This window comes from Pygoscelis adeliae, unplaced genomic scaffold, assembly GCF_000699105.1.
Source record: "Pygoscelis adeliae isolate BGI_AS28 unplaced genomic scaffold, ASM69910v1 Scaffold182, whole genome shotgun sequence".
Classification (NCBI taxonomy): domain Eukaryota; kingdom Metazoa; phylum Chordata; class Aves; order Sphenisciformes; family Spheniscidae; genus Pygoscelis; species Pygoscelis adeliae.
Window position 1 is genome coordinate 1382846 of NW_008824669.1, and position 24059 is coordinate 1406904.

The 24059-nt window shown below is 41.2% G+C and overlaps 1 protein-coding gene across 1 annotated transcript in view; it reads left to right on the forward strand.

Moving 5' to 3' along the window:
- The window catches only part of EPG5 (ectopic P-granules autophagy protein 5 homolog (C. elegans)), a 58815-nt gene that overhangs the window by 31914 nt on the left and 2842 nt on the right, over positions 1-24059 (forward strand). Inside the window, exons 26-43 of the mRNA XM_009322983.1 lie at positions 868-1039; positions 2031-2193; positions 2789-2931; positions 4793-4949; positions 5943-6137; positions 7237-7450; positions 8245-8405; positions 8522-8729; positions 9394-9469; positions 10384-10487; positions 11390-11565; positions 12295-12480; positions 16163-16372; positions 16507-16651; positions 18954-19196; positions 20057-20276; positions 21776-21991; positions 23541-23655. Of these exons, the coding sequence (XP_009321258.1) occupies positions 868-1039; positions 2031-2193; positions 2789-2931; positions 4793-4949; positions 5943-6137; positions 7237-7450; positions 8245-8405; positions 8522-8729; positions 9394-9469; positions 10384-10487; positions 11390-11565; positions 12295-12480; positions 16163-16372; positions 16507-16651; positions 18954-19196; positions 20057-20276; positions 21776-21991; positions 23541-23655 (3104 nt within the window). The remainder of the gene's footprint in view (positions 1-867; positions 1040-2030; positions 2194-2788; positions 2932-4792; positions 4950-5942; positions 6138-7236; positions 7451-8244; positions 8406-8521; positions 8730-9393; positions 9470-10383; positions 10488-11389; positions 11566-12294; positions 12481-16162; positions 16373-16506; positions 16652-18953; positions 19197-20056; positions 20277-21775; positions 21992-23540; positions 23656-24059) is intronic.

Here is a 24059-nt window from a genome sequence, read left to right on the forward strand (position 1 = left end):
CCGCACCACAGAACAGCAGGTCATATTATGCCTAGAGCTTCATGGGTGAGCTTCCCAAAGACTCTTCCACACAGAGCATACTCCAGACAGGCTGAATTTTCCCAAAGTTTAGATAGAGACAGCTGCAAGCAAAGGCAAAAACCACTGTAACTGAAAACAGAAAGATTGTCTCTCTCTTCTGTTGTTGTTGTTCCCATGCCTTTCCTTGCCATTTCCCTGGAATTTTGGCATGGTGAGAGGGTTGCTCTAGCACAGAAGGGGATGATAGTCATGGTAGTTACAGTAAGGATATGATGAGATTGGATTTTTTTGGGGCTGATTAAGAAAAGGTAGGGAGGGAATAGAAGGAAACTGGAATAGTTTCATAGCTGAATTGGCACTGTTTGGGCAAAGGAGCTGAATGGGAATCAGCAGGCAGAGAGAGCTGACCTGGAGAGAGGCTGCGCTTTGGGGAGGAATTGGAGCTGACAAGACTAGAGACGAGGATAAATTGTAAAATGGAGGGAAAGGAAGAAGAACTTTGCTTAGCAGACTGGGTCTGGGAGCCTCTGTCAGATGAGGGGAATAAATGGGGTGATAAGAGGAAATTGGAAGGGTAGAACATAGGAGTGGCTGGGGGAAACAAGGAAAGCGATGGGGCCTTGGATTTTAATGTTTGTGTGTGGAGCTGGTCATGAAAATTAGCTGTGTGAAACAAACTTTGTCAACAAAAATAGGAAGATTAGTTAGGTGACTTTTTTTAAAAAGGGAGGAATCCTGAGAAATATGTCTGCTGCTAAAAATATTTCATGCAAAAAAATAATGTTTTTGTTCAGTTTCTCCTAAACTTTTCTTATTGGCAAAACTTGCTTCTGCTTTCTTTTCTAGCCAAAGAGAGGATAATGAATAATTTGAAGAAGTTTGATATTCCCAAGCCCCTTCTTCCGCTCCAGATGATGAAAGCTCCCGTGCCAGTTATTTCCTCTGCCAGTCTCGTAAGTCAGAAAGAAGCAATTCAGCTCATGCGCACGGACCTTAACGTCTTGCAGCGACATGCCAAGTAAGACATAGCTGTTTTCCTTCTGCCTCACTAGTGTGTCTAGCAGTGTCTTCAGGTGCCCTTTACAGCAGCCGCATCTGTGGTGTTGGCACAAGACTGTCAGTACTTGACTTCTGCTTCTTGTCTCAGGTTGTTTTTGGGTTGTTTTTTTTCTTCCCCTTGGCTCTCACGTTACTATTCCACTCCTTTAACGAAGATAAGACTACACAAGTCTTATCTAATGACTGGGATTACATCAGCTGACAGCTAACTTCTGCAGTTTCTGTTCTCATTTGGCATACTCCTAAAAATAAAGCCTCCCTTTAGCCTAGATTTGTTGACAATAAGTTAGTTAACCCTTTTGCACTAATATAGTAGCTGTAGTGTAAAGCACTGGAACCCCCAAGAGAGAAATCTGATATCTGGGACTATTAGCTTTGTGTGTGAAAGAGAAGAGACTTTCTGTTTTTAATATTCCTACTAAGAGAATTCAGCTGAAATATTTTCAAACACAGCAGACGAATCTGTAGCTGTTCTTGCCCAATGTAGTAATTTAATATCAATATTATTATTTAAAACCAACCAAACAAACCCCCAAAACTCGTTAAGCCCAAGAGAGGATGTGTCTAAACAATTCCAGCAGCAATTTAGGTGGCCTTTTTTTTTTGTTGACTGAATCATCCCACAGTCCAGCTTTTTTTGTCTGGTGGAAAATTGCATTTCCTCAGAGCGTGAGCTATTTAATTTCCTTCCAGGTTGTCATATAGAACAATTAAAAAGAACTCATGCAGACTTGAGTAGTCTTGTTCTTACGAACCTATTTCTTTATTACTTTGAAGTGCTATTTGAAGTTTTAACTCAATTTCATTTAATAACCTTTTATGTTTTCTAGGAAAGTGTCAAGAATCTTTGTACAGGACATTAAATTGAAGTCTCATCTCATGCTTATAAACTCTTAGCATTACTGTTTTCAGTAAAGATTTTGGTAACTTTATTAATAAATGCTTTTCAGAACTGCAGCTCTCTGGGAATCTCAGCATGTTGCTCTCAATAGTGAAATATTGGACACAGTACCTAAGCTCTACGTCAATCGGGAAGAGCAGATCACCCTCCATTTGGAGTGCCGGGGAACTGCAAATAAAGGCTGCCAGGGAGCAGCTCTTCTAACAATCCAGGTTAGAGACACGGCATCACTTCTGGTTTGGGGCTGTTGGACACGGATAATGAAAGTGAAATGACTGAATGGTTACAAGAATGGTAGCAGTTAACCAAATAAATCCATACACACATAACAGTTACCTGAAATACCTAATATGTAATGCTCAAAAGGAGATGCAGATCAACAGCTGAAGAATAAGTTGTTGCATAAAATTTGTTTTGCTCATAGCGTCCATTCTAAACTGCTTCCCAATGTGTGAATGTGGGAATATGCTCACGTAGGAATAGAAGCATGAAAATGTTTATAGAAGTATTCCCATGTTGCTCGGTCTATGAATTTCTTGATCCCCTCTAAGTTTCAGTCCCTGTGGATTAAAAGTCTTACATAAAAGGCATGAATTATGTTAGTGTGTGATAATTAAATAGGAACATGACCGAGGATGTGTGCTTGGGCACGATGTACTAAATCTGATCAAAACTCTCAGGGGAAAACCATCTATATTCAGAGTTCTTTTACTGGGCTCTGCTTCATTTTTACAAATAGGTGCAACATCGAAGAATTTTAGCAAAAGATATTATTCTGAAATGAATATGTGTCTTTTTGTCATTTAGTTTGAAGGGAAACATAAAAATGAAGCAGTGAGCCAGCAGCTTCATGCTTTGCGTAAAGAAGTGAGACAACTGCAGGCAGAAGCTACGAAGCCACCTTCTCTGGGTGTTGTGGAAGCAGCAGTACATGTGGAAAATTTTATAACGTAGGTTGTTCAGACACTGTTTTAGGTAGCGATGTTTTATATTTCTTTTTCTGTATATTAGAGTTAAAATGTGGAATCTGTTTGTGTGTTTTTCGTAATGCTTATCAGCTTGGGTCAACGACAGAGCTGGAATCCTGAGACCTGTATGTTTGTGACACAGACCTCTAAAGGAATTACTCTGTGTATTAACAGAAGAGCTAACTGCTGGTTGTTCAGCCTCCACAGGGCACACAGTATTGTTTTCTACTTCAATTTATTGTATTCTGCATTAGAATAGCCCTTCTAACCCAGCAAAAGCAGACTGAGTGGTGACAGGGATGCTATGTTAAACTTCAGGAAATGGCAAACTTGTACCACAGCTGCCTCAGCCATAGGCTAAACTGTGTGTTTTTAATCTCTCCCTCTGTAGGTTTTTCCCTGTTAAAGTGCAGGACATAGTTCTTTAATAGAGAGTTATAATTTGACGTAGCTTTTCACAACAAACAAAATCATGCATTGGAAGAGGACTATATAATATCACTTTTTTGGGGGGGTGAATAAATGAATTAGTCCAAGGCTGCCTTCCTCTTGAAGGCCTTTTAGAGTTCATCCCAGAGGTCCAGTTTTGTAATACCATTCTTCTCAAACTCCTAGATTTCTGCTGGGATTCTTTTAGTGTAGTTGGTTTCCTCCAGAGTGTACTCACTGTACAAGTAAGAATATTTGGTTACTATTTCTACACGTTCATTCTTGATCATTAATCTGAAAGATTCTGTGGATGAGCTAGTTCTTGGGATTTACATTTGTGGAATTGCATGTTCTTCAGATGTTTTAATTCAGACGCAGTGAAGATGGGGGTTTGAGCTCAATAAAACATTTACTTGGCAATACACAAGAAAAGATTGATTCTGTTTTAATTATTTTATTGATGAGCCTGTTAAGTAAAATGAGGTAAATTTTCTTGCAGTACAAATGTAGTTGAGATGGCCTAAGAACATGACGAACACGTGATTTGAGGGAGAAACAATCTGTTTGAACTATGCTGTGAAAAATCTTTTGATGATCACTTTCTGACTCTGATTACGGAGATTTTCTAAGGTTTGGAGGTACCCATTTCAGGCAGCAAAATTACTTGAGCTAAACCTGGGACTGGAAGAAATGTTTTACGCTGAGGGTGGTGAAACACTGGCCCAGGTTGCCCAGAGAGGTGGTAGATGCCCCATCCCTGGAAACATTCCAGGTCAAGATGGACGGGGCTCTGAGCAACCTGATCGAGTTGAAGATGTCCCTGCCCACGGCAGGGGGGTTGGACTAGATGGCCTTTAGAGGTCCCTTCCAACCCAAACTATTCTATGATTCTATGATATGAGAAGGCTCAGGGGGTTCTCATCAATGTATAGAAACACTGGAAGGGAGGGTGCAAAGAAGATGGAGCCAGGCTCTTTTCAGGGGTGCCCAGGGACAGGACAAGAGGTAGTGGGCACAAACTGAGACACAGGAGGTTCCCTCTGAACGTCAGGAAACGCTTTTTTACTGTGAATTGAACACAGGCTGCCCAGAGAGGTTGTGGGGCCTCCATCACACGCTCATCAGACAGCCTCCGTCAGACACTCAAAAGCTGTCTGGAAACAGTCCTGAGCAACTAGCTGTATGTGGCCCTGCTTGAGCAGGGGGGTTGGTCCAGTTGTCCTCCAGAGGTCCCTCCCAACCTCAACTATGCTGTGATTCTGTGAACCCGTGCTTGATTATCATGTAAGCCAGAAATACCCATCTCAAGACTCTATATTGGCAAGGAACCTTTCTTTATTGTCACAGATTATTTTCCATACGTAAGTTTAATCTGCCCTTTTTTTGTTTTTGTTTTTGTGGGTTTTTTTTCCAGGGCCTTAATAAATATCTACAAGGTGCAGCCTATGCCTTCGATTAAGAAAGTTGGAATTAGTTTGTTTTTTACGTTAGTGGAATATGTGTGTGATGAAACTCAACGCAATCCTCCCACAAGGCAGTTCTTCACGTCCTGCATTGAGATTCTAGGCCAAGTGAGTTTATTCTCTCATCTTTTGGATGCCTAATGCGTATTCCAAGTGCCTGCTGATATTGGGGGTCTAAAACATTCAGAAGCCTGAAAATTAACTTCTAAGCTTTTATCTATCCTATTTTTCTTTCAACTAATTGTATAACATACACAGTCTTTAGGAGAGTTTAAGCTTGCATATAAGCAAAATAAAAACTGTTGCTCTGACATGCCTGCTTAGTGCTAATAAACGCTCACTGTGTGAGTTAAATGCTAAGGTAGGCTGGATTTTTGAGCAGGTAACTAAAGTTTGGGTACTTCCAGTGCATAAAAGAGTGTTTTGGCATATACTTTGCTGTTACCAATCACTTTCTAGCTGATGTATATCTTGTCAACCTCTGTATTTAGACACCTCTCTTCTACAGCCTTGCAGTATTCTTTGTGTAGATAGGTAGCCAGAAGTTTGCTGGTACAGAACGTAAGTGCTTGTTGGTGGTGGTAACGTTTGCTGTGGGGAACACATTACATGGGTGCTCTGAGGAAAAACCATTAGCCTCTTTGGCTTCGGGTCCAGGCATTTATTTTCATCTCTTAGATACAGTGTGTTTCCATGTGCAGCTGTCCTTAAGCACCTCTAACAGCTGAAATGCTGAAAAGCTCTTCATAGCCGTAGTTGTGTTTAAATTTTTCCTAATATCAGGATGAATGCTGAAATCTGGATTCGTTTTCTTTTGCTATCCCATCAGAAAAATTGTATTTCTAGGTATTTTTAGACAACATGTGTGGTCACAAGTGCTGTTCTTAAGTGTGCTAAGGAAACATGTTTATTTTACATTATATCTTGTGGAACAGGAGTATTTAGTTGATGTTGATCTCATACAGTCTGTCGTTTTTGAGAAAACTTTCCTTTTTATAAAAGGACCAAAATCGTGCTTGTCTCGACAAAAAGCTCTAAGAGGTGTGTTTCCCAACAGATTCATACCGGGGTCATTTTTTTCACCGTTTCCAATTTCCTCAGGTGTTCATCAGTGGGACCAAGTCAGAGTGCAAACATCTCCTCCAGACGATCCTGCAGAATCGAAGGCTCTGTACGCTCCTTTCTCCTTACTTCACTCCCGTTGCCTCTCACAATGAATTTGTGACTTTATACGAAAAAGTCGTGGCCTTTCTGAGTGAGGATAACAGTGATGTTGTCTTCATGCTGCTGACAAAGGTAAAGTACTCTTCAATACTGCATCTGGTTTGTGGGTTGCTTTTGTGGGTGTTCTTTCCGTAAAGACTGTGACTTTAGGCTAAGGAAGAAAGGTGCAAATCTGGTACTTTAAAATAACACTGACGGATTCTATAGGTTTACGTTGCTCTTCCTGAATGGTATGTGTTGTATTTAAGCTCAAGAGGGGCTGGAGGCAAAAGCAAATAGGAAGCTTAAACTACCCTTTCCTAGCCCAGATAGTATCAGCATGTGCTTCCTAGGGCTGACTCTTCAGTGCACTCTTACTCTTGAAATTAAAGCAGGCTCTCGATGGCTTCTTCTGCCTGATATCTCCGCAGAGACATTCATCAAAATAGCCCGTGAATCCCATTTATTTTTATCTTAAAAACAAAACCAAACAAAAATTGGAACAGTGTCTGAATCTTCCATCTCTGTTTGGCACCCATGTCCTTCCTGCCTATCTTAAAATTGTGAGTTAGGTAAGAGCAAGTGATTTGCGCACCTCTTGTTTCAGGGCTGCATGATACTGTCTGCGTGTATTGTCAGTGGAGAAATTACTATTGTACTTAGGCTTTGATATCACTCTGATTCTCTTCATTAGTTACACAGAGACGGGGTTCGACAGCTGTGAATAGCAGGCAGGCTGTTTTGGGTGTGACTGTGTGCTGTCCTTAGTGGCAATGATCAGCATTGTCCCTGCTGACCTAGGTCTGAACAGATGGCCTAGAGGCTACAAAAGCTTTGCACCTCCACCTGAAAATTTACGGACTATGGAGATTAGCCCAGTCTAATGCTTGTAAGTGTGTGTTTGGTAGTGGTACTGAAACGTGGAAATTCATACACATCTTTATGAACCTGAGAACCCCTGCCAAGGGTTGTTTCGTAAATTCAGGGACTTCTGCAGTATGCTAAATCATAACCTTTGGAGAGCGTTACCTGGGTTTTGAGTTAGGGCTAATGAGGTGCAAATTCATTAGTTTTTTCTTAAATATATAAAAACCTACGGATTTTTTTTCCCCCTGAGAATTTCTCCCTTCTCCTAAAGGTGTTGTGGCTGTTGAAGCTTCTACTTAAAAATGCTTCATGTCCTCTGTTCTAGTTTGACCTTACGCAATGGTTAAGTGTTGCTAAGCCACCTCTGTCTGAACGTACCAAGCTTCTGGAGTCTATTCACTTGGCTCTCAATGCATGTGGCCTTGAACCTGAAGAAGATATTTTGATGCCATTTAATATCTTCTGCAAGCATTGGACTAACCTTCTCCAGTATCAGTTCCCTGATCACTATAGTGATTTCCTAAGATTGTTCATGCAAAGTGAGTATCTGAATCAATGCATACTAAGCCTTTCGTACAGAATTCTTCAGGCTTAAAAATACAAACTGCGTGCAGTAGAGTTAAATAGCAACAAATACGAAATGATTTGAACTTTCTTAAGTTTCTATATGCACTTTTATGTGCATGCTGTGTAATACATTTCTATTAGACCTATTTTAGCTCTAGTAGAAAGAAACACTGCTGCAGACCAAAGTGCATGCATCAGTGACAACAGATTTTCAGCCCATATTACGGGAGAAGGATGGAGGAGAGGTTTCTATTAATGGAAGCACTTATTAATTATAACCATGCCACAGTCTGTAATGCAGCATCCTTCTTCTTGAGCACCTTTCAATGTCAAACTGAGAACTGGAATTATGGAGACCCGGGACTGATACTGAAATCTGCTGAAAAGGTCCTGGTTGACATTAGATGCTACTTATAATCTGCTGTGCCTCTAAAATGAGAACAGAAGTACTTCCTTTCTGTCAAACCATATGTGCTGAGGCAGCAACTATCTGCTAATATGTGTTTGTAGCCAGGGATGCACTAAGTGCCTAGGAAACTCTCTAAGAAGAGAGCATGTAGATGCCAAAAGGGAATGTTAAATTACTTAAGTTTGGGAAATAGAGATATCTCTCACTCTTAAACTGGGGTTTTCAAATTCATGCCTTACCTAATTTTTTTAATGTAGTAGGGAGCTCTAATTTCAACCTTTTCTGACTTGTATTGAGAAAGGGACTAATATCCTTCTCCTGATTTCCACAAACACGTTCCCTTCTCTTTCTCCTAAGGCTCATCGGAGCAGCTTCTAAGCCCTGACTGTTGGAAGGCATCACTTAAAGCTTTGGGATGTGGTTCACCAGTGACTGAACAGGGACGCTTCAAGAAAAATGACTCTACTGAAAGTCCTGTATTGCAGGATGCTGCAAAAATTCTCCTCTCTGCAGAACAGGTGAGTGCCTCTTTGGTTGATTTATGTTTTTCAGCTGAAACAGATGCCTACCAGTGACAAATAACACTGCTGTGCAGTCTTTCTGTAGCTGATTAATAGTTTCCTTCTTTTTACAGGTTAGAGAGACAATAGAATGGCTTTCCACATCTTTCTGCAAACTCCGACTGGCTTTGATGGACTTTAGGACTTTTGGCCTGTTTTCAAAATGGAGTCCTTATGTGGCTGAAGTGAATAAATTTCTGGAGTATCTTATTAAACGACTTATTGACACCGAAGTTGCCAATTTAGCCCAAGAGCCTCTTGGCAGTAACAGAATTCTAGCAGGTAATGTGTCTTAAAAGCAAATTACTTACGAACAGGCACTCAGTTTCTCTAATTTCCTCTGTTAAAGACCATTTAAATATACGGTAAAATTTTCCTCCTCTGTGTTTGTACAATGATGAGAACATTAAAATACAGACGGGAAATGATGATGCTGATTCATGGTCATGTCGGACTTTAGGCTTTATCTTTATGCTTGTTGGAGGAAGTTTGTTTATATTTGAGCTTGCTCTAAAATTATTTCATGAAGACATCATACTTTCTTTAAAGAAAAATACAGTCTTTTGCACTGAGCAGAGGTTTGGGGACGAGGGACTACTGGATTTCATCATGGTGTGATTTTGATCTGGAGGAAATCGCCAGACCATCTTTTATTTTAGTATAAGCAGGTTTAAAGTGTGAATCATCATTACCCCCACAATCTCAGATGTGTTAAAGTGATATTAATAAAACATCTAAGCAATGCAAAATGCTTAGGATTGTTGTTAAAACAATCATATTATTAACCAGAGTTACTAATAAGCATATGGTATTTTAAATTCTTATTTGACCGGGAAGAACTGATGGAATGTCAGAATAAGCAAAGGACATTGTATTCACGTTTGGAAAAGTGTAATATGTTCACTGTTGCTAATTTGAGCAACTTCTGTGTTTTATTTTCTTCTAGCATTGCAGTCCTTGTATTCAGTCATTGCTGGACTCTTTAAACCATGGATACTGGTCTTGGATAAGGAAGATGCAAGGTATGTATTGCATTTTAAAATTAAATGAGTTTTTACTCAAGTAAGGACTTTAACCCTGTAAGAATGGCTTTCATTGTTACCTGATTTTTTTCTAATTCATGACTGTATTGTGACCTTCCATTAAATAGCTGTGACTTGTGTCATATCCTTAACAATTACGGAACTAATTCATGAGTTTCTTAAGACAAATTTTGCAAGACTTGGATTGAGTAATTGTTTTGGGTACAAGAAATACAACCAAGCTCTGGTCAGGAAGCAGAGATGAGAAAAATATGAATTGCACTTAGTTCTGGAAACACTCAAATTTAAATTTTAGATTCCTTTTATTTAGCTTCCGTAATACTGATAACTCCTTAGTTTGAAACAAAACAAAAAAGCCAAACAAATACAACCCCAAATGCCACTGGTACGTAAAGAAACCTTGGACCAAATCAGTCCTATGATGATCTACTGCCTTGTGTACCTCTGTCTTCACATGGAGAATTATTTGTAATATTATATGCTTACATTTGACTTTCTTCCAAAGCCAAAAGCTTTTTGAGCTGTGAGCACGTCTCCAACATGTAATTAGAAGGTTGACTGCAGGTGGTATGTGCTGTCATTCAGAAATTCCTGTGTTTTGGTATTTAATTCAGTTATGAAATATCAAACAAGTAATCTCTGTTTACTCAGTGGTACCGTGGATCTTCAGTGTGGCGTTAAAAGAAGTACCTCTTCTAAGGAAGAAACACGCAGTTCTAAAGAGTTGAGTTTGAATGAAAGGACTGCTGATACCTACTATATTGATTTACTGTGTACTGCCTACTCTATTGATTTACTATGCTTTAGGATATTTAAATCATTTAAGTGTTTCTGATCTGTTTATGGTCTGGTAACTCAGCACTGAAATTTTGTGTTGCTTCACTTCCTTTAAGTAACCAGCCCTGTTACCCTTGGTTAGAGAGCGACACTCCTGTAGCGTCCAGCATGGTCTGCCTGTTTACAGATTGTATCAAGCTTTTGCACGAGAGCTTTAAAGGTGGGTGAAGTCCACGCTGTTTTAATGTAGTGGCACTTTCTGTTCTATCAGACCAAAAAAGATTTTTGATTGAGATGTGGGACGTGAGGGGATTTTGTTTGTTGTGAACTTTTAGCCAAGATGATCGCTGCAGTGGTACCAGGAGCACTGCTTTATTTCATCCTTAAAAGACAGCTTTATCCTTGACAAGGGTAGATAATGTGATTGATAAATGCATAACTGTCAGATAACGAAGTTAATGTGAAGGAAAGCAAAACAAAATGAGCTGTCATGAGAAGTGCATGACTTCATTCGAGGTCTGTATGATGTTCCCATACAGCATACGCAGTAGCATGTCACAATGACCAATCCATGTGTCTCAGCAGCTTGTCCTGGGGGTAATTTAATCTCCAGGACTGATCATTTTGAGCTCCTATTTAGCATTGCGTATTGTGCCGAATGTGTAGACAGACATAGGAACGGAAAAAATTAATTTCACAATACCCCTTAACAACTTTTAGGGATGAACTAGATTCAAACTTCTCTTGTAAAAATAAATAATTAAAAATAACATATTATTGTATGTGTTACAAAATTTGTGATACTTAAGATTTTTTTAAACCAAAACAACCCAACATAAAAGCAGTGAAGTTCTACATGGATGGAGTATTTTTATAACTGCAGATTATTGTCCAGCAACTCTTCAAAAGATCGAGGAAGGGCGTGAAATCATAAGCTGCCCCCCTCGTTGATTTGGAGAAAAAAAATCTAAAAGCTTAATGTGCATTTTTTTTTCTTTGATGAATGTATTTTAGTGTAACTTGCATTTATGGTTTTTCATCTTCAAAATCGGACTTCCTTCTGTAATCAAGCTTTCCCTGACTATTTTCTGTTGTTAATTCAGCTATTTTCTTTGAATCTAGATAAGCTGTTGCCAAGCCACCATGGGGCTCTCTGGTTACATCTAATGCATTACTGTGAATGTTGCACAGCCCCCAAAATGCCCGAGTTTATTCTTTATACTTTCCATACTGAGTTCAGAAGGCTTCCATGGAAGGAAATGCATCCAGACCAGATGCTTATGGAAGAGTTCTTTAAAGTGAGTACATTGGTATCTGTTGAATTAAGTTCGTAATCAGTGTTGCCCTTGAAAAATAACCGGAGAGCTGGAGACAGTTCTTTAGCAAGTAAGCTTTTAAAGTTTATTGTAGTATTCACAGCTGCTCATTTTGTGATTGATTTTTGTGAAGGAGTGCTATTGAGTCTTATACAAAGTTGTGGGGAGCTGTAAAGCTGGCAGTCTTTGTAATCTGTCATTGCTCTATCTGAATGTCTCATTTATTACGTATGTATTTAATATGTATTTAGTTAGAGGTAATATATTTTACTATTGCCATGTTGTTCCCACTTCCAAGTTGTCTGAGACAACATAAACCTGCAGATAGGTGTGGAAATGCTCCCGGATTTACTGCTTATCTGTTTGGGATGAGTGCTTCATGCAGTTCTAAACAGGCTCAGAGTTTCTTAGTTTCTCTTAGAGTGAAGAGAAATGGATGCAATCATGCAGCTAAGAGTTTGTAATAGACTATTTCTTTCTGGTTTGCAGTAGCTTGATATTCTGTACTGGTTGTTTGAGAGGCTTAGAAAGTTATATGTGCAGCTTTTCTGGTGGGGAGGCAAAATGATGGAGAAGCAGCGTCTGTCTGCTTCTCTGCCGACCTAAAATGCTGCTGTGGATTTATGGTTGGCTAAGGAGTTGAAAAGTATGAGTGTATTTATATCTTACATTGTTTTATGTACCTGTCTTTTTTTCCTCTCTCCTTCCTAGATCGAAAGAGGCAGCCCCAAGAGTTGTTTCTTATTCTTGGGTTATGTTTTATGTGAAATAAACTGGGTCAGTGTCCTCTCTGATGCCTGGAATCCCAACCCTCATCCTCAGACTCACAACATGATTGTCTGTTTGCTGTATATGATGGTCCTGTTGGCAAAGGAGGAACAACTTATAGGCAAAGAGGTAATTTTTGAAAAGGTTCATACCTGTCTGTCTTAGAAGAAGAATAATCCTTTGCTAGCAAGGACACAGGCTGTGATGACTTTCTGACTTGCAGAATGATTATCTCGGATGTGTTTCATGCCTAGGTAAAATACCCCAATTAGTGTTCTGGAGATGGCCAAGACTAAATCCTTATGTGAGTGTGGTGGGTTGACCTTGGCTGGATGCCAGGTGCCCACCAAGCCGCTCTGTCACTCCCCTCCTCAGCAGGATAGGGAGGGGTAGAAAATAAGATGGAAAAAACTTGTGGGTCAAGATAAAGGCAGTTTAATAAAGTAAAAGCAAAGGCTGCGCGTGGAAGCGAAGGAAAACAAAAGACGTATTCTCTACTTCCCATCAGCAGGCGATGTCCAGCCACTTCCTGGGAAGTAGGGCTTCAGTACGCGTAGTGGTTGCTCCGGAAGACAAACGTTGTAATAAAGAATACACTCCCCCCTGCCTCCTTTTTCTTAGCTTTTATTGCTGAGCAGACATCACATGGTATGGAATATCCCTTTGGTCAGTTTGGGTCAGCTGTCCTGGCTGTGCCCCCTCCCAAGATCTTCCCCACCCCCAGCCTACTGGTGAGGGGGGAATGTTGGAGAGACAGCCTTGATGCTGTGCGAGCACTGCCTAGCAGCAGCCAAAACACTGGTATGTTATCAGCACCTTTCTAGCTACCAATAGAGAGCACAGCACTACGAGGGCTGCTGTGGGGAAAATTAACTCCATCTCAGCCAGGTGTGGGGATGGAAAGCTTAACAATGGACAGTATTGAATTAACAATGGACAGTATTGAATTTGATTTTGATGAGCAAGCATTGTGCCTTTGAGGCGTGAGAAGGCACGAAGCTGAAGATAACGGAGAAGGACATGAGTTGCTGAGAAAGGAGAAAAAAGTAGCTAAAGGCTATGAAGGAGTGTCGTGCGTGCAAGAACGGACCAATCCACTAGGGTATAGGTGCGCGTGAACATAAGGCTTTAACCTATCTGCAAACTGCAGATAGCGCGTGGACACTTCTCTTTATTATAAAAATCACTAACAAAGAGCAATAAAGGTCTTTGGTTGCTGCTTGCCAGAGTCCGTGCCGTTAATCCCCACAGCCAGGCACAATACAGCGAGGCATTTTGTATAACTTGTGTGAGAAAAGAAGAGCTGCTGTTTGTTTTAAGAAGCTTCTGTAGGTGCTGTGTTGTAAAGAGTAGGCAAATAAATACGGACAGTTTCCTGGAGTTACAAAATGACTCTCTGGGTTTTGGAAAGAACAAATGTGTATGTTAGTTTCATTAGTCTTTTAAAAAAAAAAAAAAATTATGTAAAACTATTTGCAGTTGTTTTCATAATTAAATATGGGATGCTGCATAGTATATCTTTCCTGTCTCTTAAGCCAGCCCTTAATTAAAATGTCTGTTTCCTTTTCTCTTTCCTGGTTTTGAAGAGCCTTACTTACAAGCCCATGCAAAGTAGAGGTAGTATTAGCAAGAATTTACACGTGCCCCTGTAATACATGTGCGCATATATATGCAATATGGTATATAACTTAAGGTGAAGCTTTTTCTGACAGCCTGAGTGAAAAGGGTGTCTAGGGTCAGCCCACTTTGATCCAGGCAGTCTGCCGTGAGCGCAGGAGCAGCGTTGACTGCGGCGTTCATGCTTGTAGCACCGGTGGTGCTGTGAGAAGAATCGGGAGGCTCACTGAGTCACGTTTATTCCGTCATGGCCAGTCACGTAAATCTCCGCTGTGCCTTGCTTCTTTTTCTGGGTGGCAAACACGGATGTGTGGAGTGATGGTAAGGAGTCATTCATTTATGAAAAGCTTATGCCTGGCTCTGTCTCTTACCGTGCGTGTTTGTGACGTTTTCCAAACAGATCTTCAGTACCGGTCATGCTTCAGGTTGGTTGTGTTAAGCACAACTCAGCAATGGGATTAGTCCCTGTGAGGTTAGGAGCAGCGCTTGATCTGAGTGTAGGTTTTTTTCATAGCTGTCTAAAAGGAAAATATTTGTCTGCTCGAACGTGTTTTCTCAGGAGTTATAAATCTCAGAGCTGCTTTTGCAAACACTTATTTCTTACCATAAAATGCTCCCCTCCTAACTCTGTATGATGTGATGACAACTCAAAATGATGTAACAACATCTTGAAGACCAGATATATCTTTAACAAGCTTGTCACTGTCTGCTTCTCATGGGTTACCGGGGACAGATTACTTCATCTGTTGAATCTTATATTGAGTTTTCTTGTTCTTTTGCTCTGAAGGGTGATTTCATCATCTCTGATTTCTGAGCACTTTTCCCATTTATGGTTACATTCTTAATATTTCTGAGTTGTTGGAATAGGAAAGAGAAATGTCAGGTGTTAGGATGAACTTTCCAAAACCTGCTTTTGCTAGGAGCTCTGTGTGGGTAAATCTAGCACAGTCTGACTCAGTCCACTGCTTCTGGAGGACTCTTCCAGAGGGGCTGGGTAATTTTCAAGAAGTCCCATTTCACATCTGCTAGCTTTCTCCCACTTGCAGCGTCTTCCGTTTTCCATTTCCTCTGAGGCGTTACGAGATGCTGTGTCAAGATGTCACCAGCAGCTTTGATCTACACTGTATTCCAGGTTAGGAAAATTACCGGAGTTCACGTGCTTTGACCTGAATGTATTTGCTTATCAGAAGCTTCTCAAGCTTCAAAAGATAACTGTTTGTACATTGTATGAGTCAGCCTCAGGAATTCCCTCCTAGCCTCCAGCAATATGTTAAACTGACACGTTGTCACTCGTTTTTTACCTCCCAGAATGCTCCTGTGACACATTGACCTAAATCTCAAACTTTCTCAGCCCTACGTTCCAGCGCATGAGCAACTTGAGAAGTACTTGATGTACCAGTGTCTCATTCTTGATGTAGTCTAATTTGGGTTGGTCCTGGATCCTTAAAGTCTTTAGGTTGTGTTGGTCATCAACACAATTCTAGTATTTGTTCATTCTATAACATGTAGGAATTCTCAGTGTCCGCGGGGTGCCCTTTTGTATTGCAGATGTATACGAACGCGTGAGAGGAGGATGGCGGTAGCTGAGGCTAGAGTCTCTGCTGCTTGTAGACAGAGGGACTTTTCCATCTGCATACTTGCACTGCCTGTGTGAGTTGTGGACCCTGTAGGCTGCTGTACTGTTCAGGGTGGTATTTATGAGAATAAGCACTTGAGGAGTCCCCTAGGCTGGTAGATGATTTACTGAATGGAAAATTGAGGGACCCAGCTTCTGTCCCTGGTTCTACTGTGAACTTAGATTAATTATTTTTTTTTTTTTAATTTTTTTTAATGCCTTTTTTAAACCTATACTGAAGTGACTTTACCTTGTAGGGTCTCCGTTTCTTTCTAGCTGTCTTCACATGTTGACATGTCAAATTTTAATGTGTCTCACTGACTTTTGTGCTTGGTTAGAGCTGCAGCAGTCTGAGTACTGTTATGTGAATGCTAGAGATGACATACATGTGTTGGCTTGCTGCTTGAATGAGGAGTTGCTTTTCAACCAGACTCCCAGTGGTCATCTATTTCTGTGGGGTTTCTGTTCCGTCTCCTTCAAATTTTGGAGTCTGGGCTTCCTTCCAATATTGAGTACTGTGAATATTAATTTAAAACAGCAAAGAAGGTGGAGCTTAGAGTGATGTCTTTAAATCTTCAGGAATCGCCACTCTTAAATCTTCTTGGACAGACCAGCTCCCTTCCTTGGCAGCTTGTGGGCATTTCATCTTATCAGAGCATCATCAGCTACTGCAACAGTCACTACCCTCCTTCTGTTATCCTTGCTAAGGATGCTGCAGCTGAACTGATAGTGAAGCTTCTGAAAATCTCAGCAGGCTTTGGTGCATCTTCGGATAGTCACATCCACCTTGTAAGTTGAACTGGTTTTGCAGTGTCTCTGAGCTGTTCTTGTCATTTGCAGTGTTCTGCTTTTGTATATTATGGGGTGTGGAAAGAGTTCTAGGCATGATTTTTTTTCTAATTGATTTTAATTTTGCTTACCAGGATGCAACACTGAAGTGCCAAGCATACATTCGCCAGGTGGTTCAATTTCTCAGCACCTTAGAACAAAGCGGAAAGATTACTCTTGCAGTTTTGGAACAAGAAATGTCCAAGTTGCTAGATGATGTAGTCATCTTTAATCCTCCAGGTTTGTGTTAAAGAAGTGGCAAACTACTTGAAAGCTATCGAGATCCTTTATTGTACTGCATGGATTGTTGAACATCTGTGACTATGTAATTACTTGCATTGCTATAATGTCTCCCGTAGGGGCAGCAGGGCGTGTTGCTTTGGTGATGTGTATATATAGGTGGTATATTAGCACAGAACAAAAATATGGACGTTAGCCTGAAGAGCTGTCAAGAGCGACAGGACCAACAGAAAAACCAGGGGTTATGTTGTGAGTAAAACTGACCGATACATAGGAGCTTGAGGGATTCCCTTCTCTGCTGTCTAGTTTTTTAATATTATTTTATTTGGCATTTGCATCTTTTTTAAACGGAAGGATGACACAAATACACTCTCTTGGTCCTGAGGGATCAGGTTCTAAGAAAGGATTCTAAACTGTTGTGCAGTTGGGAAGACTGACTATATTGAAGTAGGGGAATTACATTGATGTACACTAGTAGTATGGTGTGTCCACACCCACAGCATTTCTGTTGATCTCAATTTTAGTAGTAGTACTATCCTGAGCTGCTTCTATCGAACTAAAACTTTGGGTAAAATCGGTCGTCTCACTGTACTCACAGAAATACTTGTCAGGAGTCGTGTCTCTTCCTGTCCATGACCCTCACAGATGTGCTAGCAAGAGTGAACAGAAAGCGTCTGAAAATCTGTGAGAGGAATAACTGTTTCTCAGTACTTGTCTTGCTACTTGGGGAATCTCTGTAGGACAGCCCCATAGTCAATACAACTCTTTGTGACTTGAAGAGAAGTGAAGGCTTGCTTATTACTGCTGATACTCTTCGTAGCTGAGAAATTTTGGAGGAGACGGGAGCTCCAGTATAAGAGGAGCAGCTCTGTTTCATGAACCCCTGTACGCGCTTGTTTTGTGTTAAAAGGGCTGAAAGAGAGAGAGCTCCGTGTTGCTCAACGAGGCTGTGGAGTGCAGGAGGATCACTGATGTGGCGCGGCAGGAAAGCGGTGGTGTGTATCAGATTTAGCTTCTCTGTGAGGTTTGGAAGGGGCTGGCAGAGGTTTTCAGAAGAGCCTCTGGGGCGGCACCTTCTGCTGACAGCAGCTGGAGAGGAGAAAGCTGGACTCGTCCCAGGGGATCTGGCGGGCCCTGGTGTCAGGCATCTGGCGGTGGTCCCGCTTGGTGGTCTGCAGCCTGTGAAGTGGGACTTGGCTGCAAAACTAGTTGTGACCTTAGGCAAGTCAGTTAACCTCCTGGCATCGTCTTTCTTGGTCGGTCTGTGATAAGAGATGTTTACCTTACTGGAGAGCTCTGCCATGACAGATGAATTTTGGAGCTTTTGGTTTTTTTGAGTTTTTTTTGTTTGTTTGTTTGTTTTCCCCTCAGTAGGTAGATGCAGGCAGAATAGCTTAGTTTGGAAAGGACCTCTGGAGGCCTGTAGTCCAACCTCCTCCTCAGACCAGGGCTAGCTTCAAAGTTAAAACAGGTTGTTCAGGGCCTTGTCCGGTGAGCTTCCAAATATCTGCAAGTGAGGAGGTCTCAACCTCTTTGGACGATGTTTTTCCAGTGATGAATCCCTCTTTGTGCACAACTTTTCTTCATAACCAGTGGAATTTTTTCCTTCTACAATGCCTGATGTTGCTTGAAAATTTTCTTTTATAACGATGGTGGCTTTTTTTTCATCAATATGTGCAAAAGTGTACTCTGTAGTTAGACTTTTAAGAGCCAAGCGCAGGAAACATTTGTGCTTCGAGGGTCCTGTTACAGGTGGCCCATGATAACATGTTCAGGCAATGCCAAGAGTTGGTTTCCAAAAAATATTCTGGGATGGAACACTGGGATTAGCAGGAAATCTAGAATCCTGGCAACGCATGAGGGGATTGCAACATTTCAGGGCTCATCTCAGTCATATTTCAAATTGAATAATGTAAAATCTTGGTTGTTTCACTCTAAGCTGTGCTTTAAACTGTGTTTTAATACCCAAGTTTTCTTGGAGACTGTAAACCTGCTTTATCATTCAGTTTATTTGCACTGTAGTCATGGTAAAAGACCCTAAGTGAGAGGTGGGCTCCAGTGTACTCTGCTGTACAGTCTTATCGGCTGTCTGTCTGTTTAATGAATGATGAACTGTCTCATCAAGGGAAGAGAATGCGAGGAACGAGTGTCTTATTGCAGTTTCATAAGTACAGACAAGGAATTGAGGTGTGTAATGAGCAAGAGGCTTCTCCCAGTATCTGCAGAAAGGGTTCAGTGGTGAAGTTGAACTTGGGTTCTAGTGCCTATTTACTGAAATGGTTCTCTAATCTCAAGATTTCAGATATGGATCTGCAAACACGCCACATGGCCCTCAGCAGTCTCTTTACAGAAACGCTGATGATGATGAACAATTCCAGTGTTACAACAGCTGAGTCGCTACGGGGGAGCTTACGGAGGTGGATTGACAGCAAAGTGCATGGGTTGCTAGCAATGCCCCTTCTCACAGCAGCGTGTCAGAGCCTGGCCTCTGTGCGACACATGGCAGAGACGACAGAAGCCTGTATCACTGCTTACTTCAATGAAGGTAGGAGCCTGTCTGCTGCTGCTGCTTGTCTCAAAAACTTCGATCAGTCTTGGAAGCCCATGAAGTACAAATCGTCTGGAATCCTTACAGCTTCACGCTGCCCAGTACTGGAGCTGGATTTTAATCTGGTTTCCATAATCAGAGCTCCTTTCTTTGTACCTGATGGCTCCCAACTGTCGCACACATGTGTGCTGTAGTAACTAGATGTGGAAAGGTTAGGCTGTTGTGGTTTGGGTTTTTCAACTGCTCTAATTGTGTATTTTCTTAAGAACTACACCTGTCTCTGTGAAAACCGATTTGCTCTGTGTAATGGTTACCATTTTTCCAGCTAAAGGGGAGGACTTTGTTTAAAAAAAAAAAAAATAATCTCAAGAGAACAAAACAGGTATTTGTCCCCTCCCCTAGTGTTCTGTAGACTAATTTAAGAAAAAAATATTCTTGATTGGTAAAACTTTGAAATTCTGTGGTGTGGGGTTTTTTGGTGTGTGGTGGTTTTTTTTTCTTTTTCTTTCTGTTTACATAGTCCTTGTGGAACTACATTTTGATTTCTTCCACATTTGTGTGATCAAATTTCAGTACACGTGAAGGAAATATTTTAAATTCCATTGCTAAAATTTTCAAATTTAATCCTGACTGAATGCTGGGAAAATATCTCACCTTGACCTCATATCCACTATGATAGTGGAGTTTTTCTTTTCTCTCCATCAGAGTTGCATGACAAACTGATTACCTGGAAGACAGCTAAACCAGCCCAAATTCTGTAACTTAGAGACACACAGTGAAGTAGTTGTAGTTCTTAGGTTTTACTAAGTGCTGTTTTCTCACACGTTCTTTGTTCTGTCATTTTGTTTTCTTTATAGATTATCCTCACCACCAGGATTTAGGCTGGGGCCCTATACTCGCCTCCCTCCAAGTTCCTGAGTTAACCATGGAAGAATTCCTGCAGGAGTGTCTGTCTTTAGGAAGCTACTTGACCCTGTATGTCTACCTGCTGCAATGCCTGAACACTGACCAAACTCTTACCAACGAAATGAAGATCCTGCTGACCATCAGCAAATGGCTGGAGCAAGTGTACCCAAGGTATGAAACTCAAGGCTTCCGAATATGCCTTGACTTTTAAATAGGGCTATAGTTGAATAGCCGGTATAATTAGGTGGCCAGGTTAATTAGGTTAATGTCACCAGGCTGCTGGATGAAATGGCCAATCCTTCTATATCCACTATTGCGGAGTCTGCCCGACCCCAGGGCCAACACTAATAGTTGTTGTGGTTAAACAGAAGAGGGAATTTTATTTACGTGAACGCTTCTGGTGCAGTTTTGGTGAGTTTTCCGTCAGAGAAGCTTGATTTCAATGGCAGCCTGGATTTGTGCCCAGTTAAAACTACTTTAAACAAATCCTAAATCACTGTGGGTTCCACTTTCCCGAATGTCCACTAGGTGGGATGAGTTATGTGCTAAATGTTCAGTTTGACATTCCTGAGAGACCTGGTGTTCAAAGCTGTCACAGAGCTGGTGACTGTCAGCAGCTCTGAACCGAATCTGAACCCAGTGGAGCTGGTGGGGTGCCCAGAGTTAGCGGCCTCTAATGCTGTAAACCAACTTATTAGATACCAGGGTTCTGGTGGGAGAGGATGGATAGCTTTGGGGTTAAAATGATAATACTTTGTAGTTAAAGTATGTAACAACTGTATTTACAGTCGCTGCTGAAATTGCCAGAATTTAGCAAACGTGGTGAATGTTTTTCCATATTAATGCTGATAATGTTCATATTTGCTGTGAAAGAACATTTTGGGAAAACTTACGTTCCCACTGTTTCTTGACATTCAAAGAATACCTTCATTTTTGTAGGTACCATAGTAATTTGATTGTCAAAGTGTGAAGGAGACAGCAAAGCCACCATACACAGCAAATTAAACCTTCAAAGCTGAGGCTGCCTGGGATGGGAAATGACTGGGTGGAGTAATGCGAGGGTAGTCTGATGTAGGAAACTCGTGCTGATGCTTTATGTGGAAAATCTGAGCCTGTTAACTTAAACTGCAAACCGTTCAGGGAAAGATTAAAAATATTGTAGGGGGAACTTCACTTTGTGTTTTGCTCAACAAAAAACTTCAATGTTTCCTTTTCTAGAAGATCGTATTAAAAGTCTAAATTGTTGTGGAAACAACAGCTAGTGCTTCCTAAAGTGTTTTATTGGTAAGTAAAGAAACAAAAAGAGTAGAGATACAGCTTCATTCCTTTTATACCAAGTCTTAGACAAGTTTAAATCCACTTATGGCTGCAATATCATTTATTCTCAGTTGTAACGCTTAAAAGGAAGCATTGTTCTTTGTCCTCTTACAGGCCCTTGAAACCTGCTAGCTGATGTCTGCATCAAATCCGTAACAATAGCAGTTAAAGCAGTATAATAATTGGTGGGGTAGTATAGTTATGCTATCCTCATATAGTAAGATTAGCTGTTGTTAATTAACCATCTGAATTCATGGGCCTAATAGGGAGAGATACAAACTTCTTACCCTATGCATCTTTTTTTTTTAAATTTATATTTTGTTTTGTTTTTATTGTTTAAATCTTACCTAAAGCTCAGCAAAAGAAGAGGCAAAGCTGTTTCTTTGGTGGCATAAAGCCATGCAGTTATCCTTGATTCAGATGGAGCAAGATGACACCATTCTGATCGAATCTGTCGTTCGGACGCTGCTGTCAATCCAGGGCAGGCAGAGTCAGCTGGCTGAGGAGAGACTGACTTCTGGAATACTTGGTGCTATTGGGCTAGGCAGAAGGTCTCCTTTGTCACCCAGGTAAGGGTTGAAGGTACAGTGAATTAGTTGATATCATGTGAGTCATCATGTTAAAAAAGCTGCAGCCTGGATCCAGACTGCAGAGCGCAATGTCAAAAGATGTTCTGAATCCATGCTGTCCCCAAATCTAGAAGTTTGTTTGGGCCCATCACAGAAAAAAATGTAGCGAGTGTTTTAATCTGGTTAAGAAGTGAATACAAACTTTCTGCAAAGTTTGTGGTGGAAAAGGAAAGAAAATGCAGTTGTGATTCTGGCTTAACGTCCATCTCCAGCGAAGTTTGTAGGGAGACTGTTTGTTAGAGGAAAATACTTTCACCTGGTCTGTAGAAGACTGTTCCAGTTGACCTCACAAGAATTTTGTACGATCACATGCACGTTGCCTTTTCCATCTTAACCTTGAGGTGTTGGAAATGTTAAGAAAAGCTCAAAGAAACATGTGCTTGCTTGTTATTCGTTTTACCTTATAAAGAGAGACACCAAGTTTGGTTGTTAGGTATTAAAATCAAGCTCACTATGGAAAGAATGCCAAGACAAAATACGTGTTTGTGGAACACCAATTCAACACAGTACCTGAACATAACTGTATGTTTATAAAGACCACCTGGGATGCAATCCTGTTAAAATTGTTCTGAAATCTTAGTCTCTTTCAACTCATCCCTTGATTTGGCTGATGTGGATGTTTCAAAGGCTGTGAAATGGAGGAGTATTTCATATGTGGCCTCAAGGCTGCAGCTAAACTTGGAACAGATGTAACATTTCATATATATGGTATTATCTTATCATAGAATCATAGAATCATTAAGGTTGGAAGAGACCTCCAAGATCATCGAGTCCAACCGTCAACCCAACACCACCATGCCCACTAAACCATGTCCCTAAGCGCCTCATCTACACGTCTTTTAAATACCTCCAGGGATGGTGACTCAACCACTTCCCTGGGCAGCCTGGTCCAATGTTTAACTACTCTTTCAGTAAAGAAATTTTTCCTCACGTCCAATCTAAACCTCCCCTGGCACAACTTGAGGCCATTTCCTCTCGTCCTTTCGCCAGTTACTTGGGAGAAGAGACCGACACCCACCTCGCTACAGCCTCCTTTCAGGTAGTTGTAGAGAGCCATGAGGTCTCCCCTCAGCCTCCTTTTCTCCAGGCTAAACAACCCCAGTTCCCTCAGCTGCTCCTCATCAGACTTGTTCTCCAGACCCCTCACCAGCCTCGTTGCCCTTCTCTGGACACGCTCCAACATCTCAACGTCCTTCTTGTAGTGAGGGGCCCAAAACTGAACACAGTATTCGAGGTGCGGCCTCACCAGTGCTGAGTACAGGGGCACGATCACTTCCCTGCTCCTGCTATCCTCTAGTGTATGATAGACTATTATGTACATGTTAAAGTGATTTATTTTTTTTCTAATGCATTGAAAAAGGTCCTGTAAAGCCTTCACTATGTTCCTCATGCAAGAGATATCTCGTGGGATAGAACTTCTAATTTATCTGCTGTTGAGGACTTGCAAATTTGATACCACCTTCTCTTTCTCTGCTTTTCCCTGTGTAAGGTTTCGGGTGGTTGCCCGCAGTTTGTCTGCCTTCCTCCTGGTGCAGATTCCTGCAGAGGGTCAAGTCCGCCTGAAAGCGGGGTCAGAGCCAAAGCTGTCGCAGAAGGCCCAGCAGGTAGTGTATGCCAATTGCTGGCTTCTTGATGTGCCCTCTTTGTGTGCTTGCTCAGTTTGTGGGCTGAGGCTTATGAGAGTCACTGCAAGCATTGCTTCAAGCTAAATCTTACTCTCAACTTGTGGATTTTATTTGGCGCTGAATGCCCTCAATCTTTTTTTGCTACTGCTTTACACCTGGCTCTAAGTTCTGAATTTCAGAAATAGCTCGTTGCTCTCATTTGTCTTGTCGGGGAAGGGGGTGTATCACAAACTTGTGTACTATTTTGCTGTACATCAAAACACCATCTTGGAATTTGCTAGAGGCAAGGCCAGGTGCAGCATAGGCCTGGTGACGATGCAAATTCGCTGAACTCTGGTAGCAGGACTGTGTGTCTGAGCCCTAACCTAAAGTTGATCCTAGGT